Source organism: Monodelphis domestica, chromosome 2 (genome assembly GCF_027887165.1).
Source record: "Monodelphis domestica isolate mMonDom1 chromosome 2, mMonDom1.pri, whole genome shotgun sequence".
NCBI classification, from domain to species: Eukaryota; Metazoa; Chordata; class Mammalia; order Didelphimorphia; family Didelphidae; genus Monodelphis; species Monodelphis domestica.
Window position 1 is genome coordinate 384,158,968 of NC_077228.1, and position 13,246 is coordinate 384,172,213.

Genomic DNA, 13,246 nt, shown 5'->3' on the forward strand with positions numbered 1-13,246 from the left:
GGGTTGTAGAGATCACAGTATCCTGCCTATTTTTACAGTGAGGAAACTAAGGTCCGGAGTGGTTAAGAGCCTTGCCCAGGCATTCAGCTAGTATGTGTCTGAAGCAGGACATTCACTCAGTACTTCATGACAAGCCCCAAGATCCATGATAGAATTCTGTAAATGACTTTTATTTGAAAATTTATTTTTAAAATAATGAAGTCACTATCAAATAAAGGTGTTAAGATATTTAAGGAATACTTGGATGCTAGAAAGAGTCAGCATTTCAGATCATGGATATTCCCATGAATATTACTTGGAAGATTTTATTTCAGTCTTGCTTCCCTTTCTGTCCCTTATCTTCACTATGTGCCTTGGAAATGGAAATTAATTTTAATATTCAGCTTGGGAAAATACAGTCAGGACGGAAGAGCTGCTCTTTCCTTTCCTCTTCCTTGATAAACATATTTCAAGGCCCAGTGTAAGAAAACAGCTTGATATGACAGAAGGACCACTTGAATGGAATGCTAGGTTAGGGGATGCAGCTGGGTGGGCCAGTGAGTAAGGCACTGACATTAGTATTAGGAAGACCCAAGTTCAAATTCAGCCTCAGATACTAGCCATGTGGCCCTAGACTAGCCCCTTAACTCCTATTTACCTCATAATAATAGCACCTCCCTCTAAAGGTTACTGTGAAAATCAGATGAGATAATAATTGTAAAGTGCTCAGCACAGTACCTGGCACATAGTAAGCATTATTTCAATATTTGCCATTGTCATTATTATTAGTCCTCATTCTGGCACTTGAAGAGTTGTGCAACCTTAGCTGTTACTTCGCTTCTTTGACCATCATTTTTCTCATCAATAAAATGGTGAGTGTATATTTAATTTTTTAAATGGCTTTTAAATAAAAAAAAACCACCTGTCATCTGGTGTTTTGTTGGATTAATGCTAATAGATTATAAGTTGCTGGACTGCCACCAGTATGTAATGGTCATATTGCTCTATATGTTCAAATGGAGAATTATCAAGCATGACTCTTTTGGACATTTTTATATGTGCTTTTTCTTTCTTCCCCACTAGATTATTAGCTTCTTTAGGGCAAAAGACATACAACATACTAATGTATTGAGTATAGCACTATAGTTCCTGAATATGGTGCATATTATAATAGGATAAACTGAGGACAGTCAGAGGGCATCACCCCCCTCCCCAAAAATGATCAACTTAAAAACCAAGCCATTGAAAATCAATGTGAATTAGATGTGGCTCAGTCTAAATTATGGAATATAGAAATATTGCTTCTGTAAGTAGGGCCTCCTCATTTCTCAGAAATAGGATGCATCCTAAATCTCCATCAGGAAGATTGAAGTGTCCACCTAATCTCATCAAGGGGTTAAGGTACCTCCCAAGTCAGACATTCATTAAGTAAGTATATTTTCTGTGCCAAACACTGCTAGATGCTGTGAAAGAATGAAATAATCCATACTCTCTGGAAGTTTATATTTTAAATTTCACCTAGCTAAAGTAATTAAGTATAATCTTGGAAATCAAAATATGTTCCTGAAAATTTTTATTAGAAAATTGGCTGCCTGTGTGTAGCCTAGGAAAAAAAAGAACCAAAGAGTAAGCCATTTTTCATTTGATATTGTAATGATAATATATGACAAACCACCCAGAAATGAGGAAATAGATAAAAGTAGCTGGTATACAAGTCACCTCTCCCAGAGACATGATATTGTAGCGACGAGAAACTCAAGTTATCCAAACTGTAGCTTTCTCTAGATCAAAAGTAGCATAGCAGATGAATTCTGAACTTGCCTTTAATGGTAGTTTCATTGCTGCACCAACTAGGAGAAAAAAAAGCAGCAAGGTGGAATATCTGTCATGGATCTGATTCTGGCCAATAAGCAGAAACCAATTGATCTGCTAGAAATAATTTACTTAAACCTTGAAGGAAAGGGATTACTTCATTTCAAAGTTTGTGAAAGAGAGAGAGAGATAGTCTGACTACATCTAACTTTAGGAAGAGTGGACTTCAGAAGGCTCATATAAAAGATAGGTAGAATTCCATTTTAAGAATCCAAATTTAGGTTCTCTGTTATCATAGTGAAGTCCTTCCTTTGATATTTTGATGACTTTCTACCTTAGTCTAGAGATCTACGATTTCTCTGATGGTCAGTACTCTCCTTGGTAGGGAAGAATGTAACTTTTCCATGCTTCCTCATCTTGGGGCATTCTTTTCCATGTCCTGTAAGTCTTCCACAAGAGAGTATTCACAGTATCCTGGGAGCTATCTTCTTGATTCCTTGACATTACTTGGATACCTGTGGAGCATACTATTTGTCTGTCACTTCCCCTACTCCTTTTATTTGACAGACTTCTCTTTTTTCAGTCATATAGCACTCTGATGACATTCTGTAACAGTGTTTCTCTTGTAAGAATCCTTGTTGGTAATATGTTGCTCATACAATGTCTCTCTCCATTTCCACTGGCAATGCCATTAAGCTAACAAAACAATAAGATTACTGTTGTTTGATGTGGTTTAAAAAAATGGAGGTATATTTTCAGTTGCTAATACTTATTTAGTGAAATTTAATGCAATAATTGTTCAATATGTAACTATTTTCCTTTTTTTAAAAAACCCTTACCTTTAATCTTGGAATCAATACTATGTATTGGTTCTAAGATAGAAGAGGGGTAAGGGCTAGGCAATGGGGCTTTAGTGACTTGCCCAGGGTCACACAGCTAGGAAGTATCTTGAGGCCAGATATGAACTTAGGACTTTCCCTCTCTGGACCTGGTTCTCAATCCACTGAGCTACGCAGCTGCCCACTATAACTATTTTCTAATAAATATGTCTATATAATACACATGACCATATATTATTGGTGGAAATATGCATATTCTCAATTAAAGTCTTTATGGGATGTCACATTACGATTCAGAGGTGACCCTATTTTTGTTTTCTTTATTTCTTTTTTTAAATCTTTACCTTCTATCTTAGAATCAAAAGCAGAAGAACCATAAGGATTAGGCAATTGGGGTTAAGTGACTTGTCCAGGATCTCACAACCAGGAGGTGTTTGAGGACCAATTTGAACCTAAATCCTCCCAACTATGGGCCTGGTGCTCTCTACACTGTACTTTCTAGCTGTAAGCCTTGTTTCTTGAAGGCTTTGTACTGAAGTACAAGCTCTGACTTCTGCCAAGGTGGGAAGTCTTCAGATATGGGTCTAACAAATAATAGTGTATTTATAGTTAAAGGATAAAACTAAGTTCAAGAGAAATTTATCACCAGCTTGGTCACCAGTCATTAAGCATATTTCAGCCACAGAAGCTCATGTTGGCTATTTCTTAAGGTACAGATAGATTGTGAGTCTCCAAACTGAATCATAGATTCTTAGAGTTAGAAGGGACCAGTAGCCATCTAATCTAAAACACGCACAAAAGGAATCTTCACTACACCATTCCTAATGAGTGGTTGGTTGTTCAGTCTCTGCTTGTTATTTATAGAATCATGGAAATCATCAAGTCAGTTTCAACACCCTGAAACAGTTATTTATAAATATTTGATGTTATCAATGATAAAAACCTTAAATTATCAGAACCTCAAAAAATAATGTAGTAGTGTATGGAACCTTGCTTTGTGTCGCTATTGCTAAGCAAAGTATCTGGAATATAATAGTATCTTAAATCCTTGTTTCCTGACTCAGTTGAGATGAGAAATTTACAACATGCAAATAACATGCATGAGTCCATTTAATTCATTTGGCAGCAGCTATCTTTTCCCTAACTTAATGTAGAATATAGGTTGTTTTGATAGATTTTCTTTGCCAATTAATTATCATTGCCATGTATTTTTCTTGTTTAGGTTATCTTCAGGAAGCTTATTTGTGGACCAAACAAGTTTTAGCCATCATGGAGAAATCTATAGTCTTACTTAGAGAAGTCACAGATGGCTCCCTCTATGAAGGAGTCGCCTATGGCAGCTATACCACCAGGTCTCTTTTTCAGTACATGTTCTTGGTACAAAGACATTTTGATATCAACCATTTCAATCACCCTTGGCTAAAGCAACACTTCGCATTTATGTACAGAACAGTCCTTCCAGGTAAGTTTCACAGGGGAGGCAAATTGGGAATGGTAACAACGATTCACTAACAAATTCAATTTTTCTCTGTTAAAAATATATATATTCTTTACTTACATATGCTAGGGAAGGAAGAAGCCCATGGATTATGAGCATATACTCATCCAAGATATTTGTCTCCTTAAGCAAAAGTCATATATTCAAAAATAAATATATTTTATACCTAAGCCTGGGGTATTTTTGAAGTTGATGTATAGGTTTATGACAAGTGCAAAATTATGATAATGGTATGAATTTTCAAAGCACAGGTTATAAAAAAGGTTAAAAGACAAGTTAAAATTAAGAAATCTAACCAAAATATTTCTTCTCTGTGTGTATACCATCTTTGTATTATATACCCAAAGTAACTTACATGAGACAAGTACTTATATTCATGGGTTCATTTTCTTGCACATGGATATAAATCTTTAATCTATTCTACTTTGTTTTCATTCCTCCAATCTCTTAAAAGTGTCTAGGTTTATAATTTAGAAAAAATATTCCATCTACATTTAGAATCAGATCCAAGGGTATGCAGGGCAGAAAGCAGAAGAGCACATACAAGTGAGCATAGCTCTTCCTTCTAGGTTCTGATTGCTATCTAGTTAATTTTTCTATGGAGACAGTTTAAAATTCATCTCTCAGAGATATAATGCTTGTCATCTTATCATTTAGGAGACTAGAACTGTTCAGTGACAATTTAAAATTATTGGGTGATGCAGGATGTGTTTGCTAAGGATAGAAGAAATCCTGTGTCAAAATCACTTGTTTTGGTCAATTTTAGTGGCAGGACTGTAACAACTGACATTTACATGGTGCTATAAAGTTTTCCAGGCATTTTTCAATATATTATGTCATTCAAATCTCACAACAAGAATATGTGGTAGGGACTATTACCCACATTCTACAGATGAGGAAAGTGAAGCACATAGAAATGAAGCCACATGTTGGAAAGTTTACAAAGCTAATAAGTATCTAGAGCATTTTTTCCATTCTCCCACATTGTATACCACTTCATATAATTCTTTGTGTTTTTTTTTAAAAGAAATAGTTAATAGTTATATTATCCAAATAGCATAAAATTAAAGTCCAGATCTAACAACCACATCCCTTACCATGACAAGCCATATTAGCAATCAGTTCTTCCTCCACTGAGGTGATCACATGACTCCCAAGAAGGTAGATATTATATGGTTGGCTGGATGGTTGTTAGCCTTCACACTCAAAGATAAAAATGATATTGTTGATGTCTTTTGACTCATACATACATTGTATTTAAGTCAGAGTTGAGTTAGAGTTGCACAAAGTTTTAGTTGCCTTAGTCTCTCTTCCAGAGTCACTGAAGTCCAATAGCAAGTCAAAAGGCAAGCCAACAGATGATTATATCATATAACTACATCAGAAAAAGGATATCTGTAAAATACTTACTGTGTGCAGAGTACACTATCTTACTACATCCCACATCATATGATTCTTTCTGTTTTCAAAATATCTTTAAGGTTTCTAAGTAACCTCATAATTTAAGTCCAGATCCAATAACTCACATCCTTTACCTTATGACAAGCCATATTAGTCTTCAATTCTACCTTCACAAGGATGATCACTTATGACTCTCAGGAAAGTATATACATCAGAAAGAGAACAAGACAATATTTTTTTAAAACACTTATGTGCAGAGCACTGTTTGACACTAGGAGAAATAAAGGATTTAAATTGATTACTTCTTTACAAAGCATTTACTAGATAGAAAAAGGGAGAAGTAATGTTACATTGTTTAATTCACAATAAACTAAAAACAGTTAAAGTGGGAAATTTTAACAGAATATGTGAAGTGATTCCCTTTCCTATTGTCTTACTTCTCTCCTTTCTGTCTTGTTAACTTTTTCTAGTTATGCTTCTTCATCAATTACAGCCATTAGCTCTTCATCTTTTCTACTTTTTCTCCTGAATACTGAGGTATGCTTAGTCCTGTGTTCCTTTCCTCTTGTTTCTTTTTTGTCCAACAACTCTTATTCTGTAACTGTCCATTATATTTTCCATATTTCTTGAGATCCAACAGTAAAAGTTTGGGGTTCCAGAAAGTTATTAAGCTTTCTTCTCAAACTCTATTGTTTTCACATGTGCTAGTTATCTTCTCTTTAGAGAAAGGAAAACAGAAACATAATAATGAGTTCACATCTTGCCAAAGGATATGTAGATTGACTTGGCAACAGTTTTTTTTAAAAACTAAGAACCCTTAATTTCCTAACTTTCAGAAAAATTGATGAGTTCTCGGTCTCTACATAAACAAAATGTCTTCAGGACATTCACATAGCCATTTCGGCAAGTGGAATTTGTACATGTTTCATAAAAGTAATTTCATGAGTTTTTTTAGATTACTGTAGCTCTCAGGTAAGTAAATATATAATGCATCAGGAAACGTTTATTTTCTTCACATCATTTTTCAAAATATTTATTAATTTGTTCTTTCAATCTTTCCCTTCTCACTCCTCCAGGCTTTCAAAGGACAGTAGCTATTGCAGACTCAAATTACAATTGGTTTTATGGTCCAGAAAGTCAGTTGGTATTTCTAGATAAATTTGTCATGCGAAATGGCAGTGGCAACTGGCTGGCAGATCAGATTCGACAGAACCGAGTCATAGAAGGTCCAGGAACAGCATCCAAAGGGCAGCGTTGGTGTACTTTGCACACTGAATTTCTCTGGTATGACATGATGAATTGACTTTAAAGAGATATGGTTTTGGTAATCAATCAGTAGACACTTATTTAGAGCCTACTATATGCCAGGCACTGTGCTAAGAGCTGTGGATACAAAAAAAGAGGCAAAAGACAGTCCCTGCCCTCAGGGAGCTTATAATCCAATAGGGGTAACGACATGTAAACAAATATATGCAAAGCCAACTACATAAATAAGTAGGAAATAAACAAGATAAATAGAAAGTAATTAAGGGGGGAGGCACTGGAATTCTATTTTGTGCATTATGCAAGCTACATTAAGACAAACTAAACCACAGCTTACAAATAACCTCCATGTTTCACAACACATGCATCATCAGCATGATTAATATCAAGCTTGAAGCTAAGAGATAGCTCTTTGAACAATTCTAATTTGGGTGTTAAAAGTCTTTCCAAGGTTTCTGGTGGAAGAGATCACTTTCCCAATTTGCATTATCACAGAGCAAAGCATACACACATGATTTACATCAATTTTGGATACAGGTACAAAGGAGAAGAAATAAGCTTTGGGCTGGAGCTGCTTTTGTTGCTATAACATCACAAATTTCATACAATAACATGTTTCAACAAATGGAGTATGAGAGCCTCCTGACTCTGAAGAACTTGTTTCTAAGCATGTTTTTAGAATTAAAAAGGTTAATACAACAAACTTACTTTGATATAAGGGCCATTTATCATTGATTTGCCTTAATTTCAGAAGATAATCTTTTAAATCTCCTGGGGAAATGCTATATCACTATCTGTTTTATGTGTTTCCAAGTACAATGTCGAGCAATACTTTATAATAAAAAAGTACAAGGAATTGATTAATCATTATCCCTTTACATCTTTTCCATCATTTGAACTGTGAGCCTCTCATGACTTGATGCTTTTACTTTATCACAGTTTAACAAAAACATTAAGTCATTAATGGAAAAAAAAATAAAGAGGGTAATGGTCCTGCTATCTGATGGACATTTTCATTGTTAATTTGCAATAAGAAAATTCTTGAGACTTACAGACACTACATGAAATTGCTAGATAATGTCTCCTACTTACCAAAATTGTTGGATCTAATCAAGAGCATTTAAAAACTGGCCACAGGACTTCCTAGCTGTGTGCCCCTGGGCAATCACTTAACCCCCATTGCCTCACCCCTACTACGCTTCTACCCAGGAACCACTACAAAATATTAATTCCAAGATGGAAGGCAAAGGTTTTTTTAAAATAAATCCAACTGGCTACCAGGAAACAGATCAATATTAACTATGAGCCCTTTTCTCTCTACTTCTATACATGGACTCCAGTGTCATGAGAAACATACAGAAAACTGAGAGAAAGTCTTTATTTTAGGCTAGTGAATTTGCATTGATTCAGCATACCTAGTGACCTGGGTGCTTAAGAAGATATATAGCAAGACTGACCTCTTATTGTCTTCAAATTCAGACATCCCAAAACAACAATAGGTCCAGAATCAAACAAGTATCTTAGGATAATGCAGGGTACTGTTTGTATATTCTTCCCCCAAATAATTATATACTTATTTTTGTATATTTTTATATGTGTATATTCATATATATATATGTGTAAACTTTCAATAGTTTATGACTTTTCTTCATAACCTCTTTTTTTTTTTTTGGCAAAGATACTGGAGTGGTTTGGCATTTCCTTCTCCAGCTCATTTTACCAATAAAGAACTGAGGCAAACAGCATTAAGTGACTTGCCCAGGATCACACAGCTGGGAAATGTCAAAAGCCACATTTGAACTCAGAAAGATGAATCTGGAAAATCCATCTGCATGCCACCTAGATGCTCCAGTTGTCTATTTTTTGCATAGTATTCTCCCCCAGGGACCACGTCATCTCTTTTTAACTTGGATTGACCCAATTCTTTATTCCAATGCTTCTCTTTATAGGTATGAAGCCAGCTTGGGCTCTGTCCCTCCCCCGGACTACGGCACCCCCACGCTTCACTACTTTGAGGACTGGGGTGTTGTGACTTACGGAAGTGCCCTGCCTGCTGAGACCAATAGACCTTTCCTTTCCTTTAAGTCGGGAAAGCTGGGCGGCCGCGCGATCTACGACATTGTCCATAGAAACAAATACAAAGACTGGATCAAAGGCTGGAGGAATTTTAACGCGGGCCATGAGCACCCTGACCAAAACTCATTCACCTTCGCCCCCAACGGCGTGCCCTTCATCACGGAGGCTCTGTACGGGCCCAAGTACACGTTCTTCAACAACGTGCTCATGTTCTCCCCGGCCGCCTCCAAGAGCTGCTTCTCTCCCTGGGAGGGCCAGGTCACGGAGGACTGCTCGTCCAAGTGGTCCAAGTACAAGCACGACTTGGCGGCGCACTGCCAGGGCCGGGTGGTGGCCGCCCTGGAGAAGGACGGCGTGGTTTTTATCCGAGGGGAAGGAATCGGGGCTTACAACCCCCAGCTCAGGCTGAAGAACTTCCAGCGGAACCTGATCCTTCTGCACCCTCAGCTCCTCCTTCTCGTAGACCAGATCCAGCTGGAAGAAGACAGCCCCCTGGAGGCGGCGGCCAGCTTTTTTCACAATGTGGACGTGCCTTTTGAGGAGACTGTGGTGGATGGCGTTCACGGAGCTTCCATCAAGCAGCGTGGCGGCACGTACAAAATGTACTGGATGGACGACACGGGCTCCAGCGAGAGGGGCACGCTGGCTTCGGTGACCTACCCCCGGGGGTACCCCTACAACGGGACCAACTACGTGAACGTCACCACGCCCCTGCGGAGCCCCGTCACCAGGGTGGCCTACCTCTTCATAGGGCCTTCCGTGGACGTGCAGAGCTTCAACGTTCACGGGGATGCCCAGCAGTTGGACGTGTTTGTCGCCACCAGCGACCATGCTTACGCGGTCTACCTTTGGACTGGGGAGGCTGCCGGGCAAACAACCTTCCTGCGTGTCATCGCGGATCGCAGGAAGATTCTGTTTGATCGCTCCGCCACCATCTACAGCACCCCAGTGGCGGAGGTGAAGGACTATGCGAGCATCGTAGAACACAACCTGGAGCATTTTAAGCCGGTCTTCCAGCGGCTCGAGAAGCAGATCCTGTCCCGGGTCCGGAACTCGGCGGGCTTCCGCAAGACCGCTGAGCGCCTGCTGAGGTTTTCGGACAAGAGGCAGACAGAAGAAGCCATCAATAGGATATTTGCCGTCTCGCAGCGCCAGAGAAAGCAGGAGCTCCAAGGCAAGGCCAAGAAGAACCGGAGGACCGGCAGCCGGCGCTACAAGTTCATCGATGCAGTCCCAGACATTTTTGCACAGATTGAAGTAAATGAAAAGAAGATCCGGCAGAAAGCTCAGATTTTGGCGCAGAAAGAGCTGCCAATAGACGAGGAGGAAGAAATGAAAGACCTCTTAGATTTCGCCGATGTCTCCTATGTGAAACATAAAATCGGGGCGCCGTTCAGAGGGCAATTGGGGCAGGCCCAGATGCCCACCACCGCCCGAAGTAGGGCCCCCTCCATATCGGCTTCCTATACCAGGCTTTTCCTCGTCCTGAACATTGCTATTTTCTTTGTCATGCTGGCGATGCAACTGACTTACTTCCAGAGGGCACAGAGCCTGCACGGACAGAGATGTCTGTATGCAATCCTCCTGGTGGATAGCTGCATCTTACTGTGGTTGTACTCGTCCTGTTCCCAGTCTCAGTGCTAGCCATCAGGCAACTCAGAACTGCCCATCTTTTCCACTGTCCCGGGAATCTAAGCACAAGCCAGAGACCCCTAGGAGGGGGCTGATAGTTGGCCTGAGTTTAGTCTTCTCAGATGCCTTTCAGGGAAGGCAGGAGAAAGAGAAGGATCTTTTCAAAAAGGGGAGAGAGAGAAAGCGAAGCTTGGGGCATGCCCAACTTCTGTCAGAGAACAAAGAATCACTTGATGGTCCCATAACATCTGGAAAAAGCATTTTGCTTTGCCCATGATAGTCAAACGATGACTACTTTTAACTGAGACAAGAAGCCAGAATTAAGCAATTATCATGCTTTCTTTTTTTAACTCTGGCTTTAAAAAGAGAGAGGGAACTGATTTTAAAAGTAGTTCTGTATCATGAACTTGGTGTTCATCTGAGATATTATTTGGTGGCTACTGGAGAGTTTTTAAGTCTTGAAACACAATCCCTTAACATTAGGAGTGCTCTTTCCACCCCCCCACCCCCACTTCATTAGTAAGTACATTGGGCTAAGCTTTGGGGGAACAAAAAGAAAAACAAAATAGTCCCTGCCTTCAGCGAGGTCATATTCCACAAGGGATACAGTCCATCTGTGTACACGTGTAAGTACACATGCATATATACATACATGTTTATATACCTATACATTATATGTGTATGTACTATGCCTACAGAAGAATGCCCCCACATGAGTAAATACAAACAAAAACAAGCACCTTGGGTTAATATTCAGATTGCAAAAGAGACAAAGTACCATGAAAAACTTGATATTTCCCCCCCCAGGGAGTGGGGGGCGGGGGATCCTTGACAGTATAGATCTGCACATTCATATAAATGGAAACAAAACACACATCTGACAAAGACTTCCCAAACCTTCAAGTGTAGTTAGCTTGAAATGAATTCTCCTGTCTAATTGATCATCACAGTAGGAGGTTTTATTGTGGCTGAGAGTTAAGTTTGATCCTGCTAGCTTTTGGATGGATAGAGCCCTGGGCCTGAAGTCAGGAAAACACAAATTCACATCTGGTCTCAGATGTTTATTAGCTTTGTGACCCTGGGCAAGTCACTTAACCTCTGCCTTACTGCCCTGGAGAAGGAAATGGCAAGCCACTCCAGTATCTTTGCCAAGAAAACCCCAAAAGGAGATCCAAAGAATCAGATAAGACTGACTGGGCAACAATGCTTTGTATGGGAGAAGAAAGCTATTGGCTAAAAGGAGAAGAAATTGGAGCAGTCATTTGTGACTTAGAGGTAGATTTTCATACCAAAGAAAATGAGAAGCAAAAAATTATATAAGGATATGTTTCTAATGGGGGAAGAAATGCTTTCCTTTGAGTTTATTTTGCTAAATAAACAGATGGTTATTGTTTCAATGTTTATAGTCTTGTCTTTATTATGTAAAAATATGTAGGATGTCCAACTTTTTTTTATTCTTCAAAAACTTGTATTTCACTGGAATTGCATTTACAGATAGATCCCAATTAGTACAAATGATGACTCCTATAAAGGAGATAAGTGTAGTTAGATTCACACTATTTAGAGTTATGATTATTGAATGTAGTGGAAATATACAATGCAAATTCAAATATTGTAACCATTTCTCAGGATCCAACATTTTCACTAACTAGGACTTGGTAGTAATTAAAGAGCTAAAATCTCATGTAATTTAGCTATGATAGAATTAAACCAAATTTTTTCTATCTCCTTTTGACACAAATATTCAGAATTTTGACTTTTGACCCTTAAGATAAACATCAAGGAATGAGATTGGTTGATAAATAATACCAAGCATTAAGATTAATGTGAGATTTCAAGACATGAATTTTGTATCTTTACAAGTAACATATTTGCACTATTATCTGGAAGGGAAGGGTAACCTTAATTGCTTGTTATTTTTGCAAGTCAGCCCAGAGATAAACCAAATATCTTTTAGGGGAAAAAAAAGATTCCCCCCCCAACCTTTAGCTGTTATACTTAAGCACATTTTCATTGGAAAGTGTGCAAACTATTTTCAGGTTGATTTTCAGAAAAATAAGGAGTTTATTAATTTATATATCTAAAGTAATAGCAGTTGTTCCTTGTTCCTTTTCATTGGTAAAAGTGACTTAACAAGAGTTGTTTGGTTTTTTAAGCACAGGAAAGATGGATTATCATCTGCTTTATTTTTTCCTCCCAACAGGAGGCCTTTTTTTCCCCAAATTGACAGTTCTAAACTTAACCATTCCTTTATGAGATAATCACAGATTTTATTTTGAAGAATTCTTTACTCATCTATCACATATGGACTCTAGAAAGCAAGACAGAAGGAATATTTCCCCCTCTGTGTAAAAGGCCCCTAGGGAGGATGTCATTACCCACTTTGTTTCCAAGACTATTGCTTCCAAAAGAACAATGCTTCCTTCTGCCTTAAATAGACATACTTACTGGAATTTAGGCTGGTTTTATGTAAAACTCTACATGTACTTAATTTCATTAGCTATTCTTTCACTCTGCTCCCTCACTCTCTTCATCCAAAAAGATTAATTGATTGTTGGAGATATTCCAAGGGAAATTGGGAAGAAAAAGAATCATTATTTTGCTTCTACTGTGTATCTCAACATCTCAACGAATATACAAATAATCTCAAAACTTAGCTTTCTCCTTTTTTTTTTCTTACTTGCTGATGTTGGATAATGTGGGTACCTTTACATATGACATACTTTTCCAATTAAACATTGGATGC

At 38.3% G+C, this 13,246-nt stretch overlaps 1 protein-coding gene across 2 annotated transcripts in view; it reads left to right on the forward strand.

Moving 5' to 3' along the window:
* The window catches only part of DSE (dermatan sulfate epimerase), an 82,117-nt gene extending 70,216 nt beyond the window's left edge, over window positions 1-11,901 (forward strand). For both annotated transcript variants that reach the window (XM_001369067.4, XM_007484457.3), the window contains 3 exons: window positions 3,853-4,092; window positions 6,606-6,813; window positions 8,742-11,901. In XM_001369067.4, the coding sequence (XP_001369104.2) occupies window positions 3,853-4,092; window positions 6,606-6,813; window positions 8,742-10,512 (2,219 nt within the window). In that variant the 3' untranslated portion in view covers window positions 10,513-11,901. The remainder of the gene's footprint in view (window positions 1-3,852; window positions 4,093-6,605; window positions 6,814-8,741) is intronic.
* The last annotated feature ends 1,345 nt before the right edge of the window (window positions 11,902-13,246 follow it).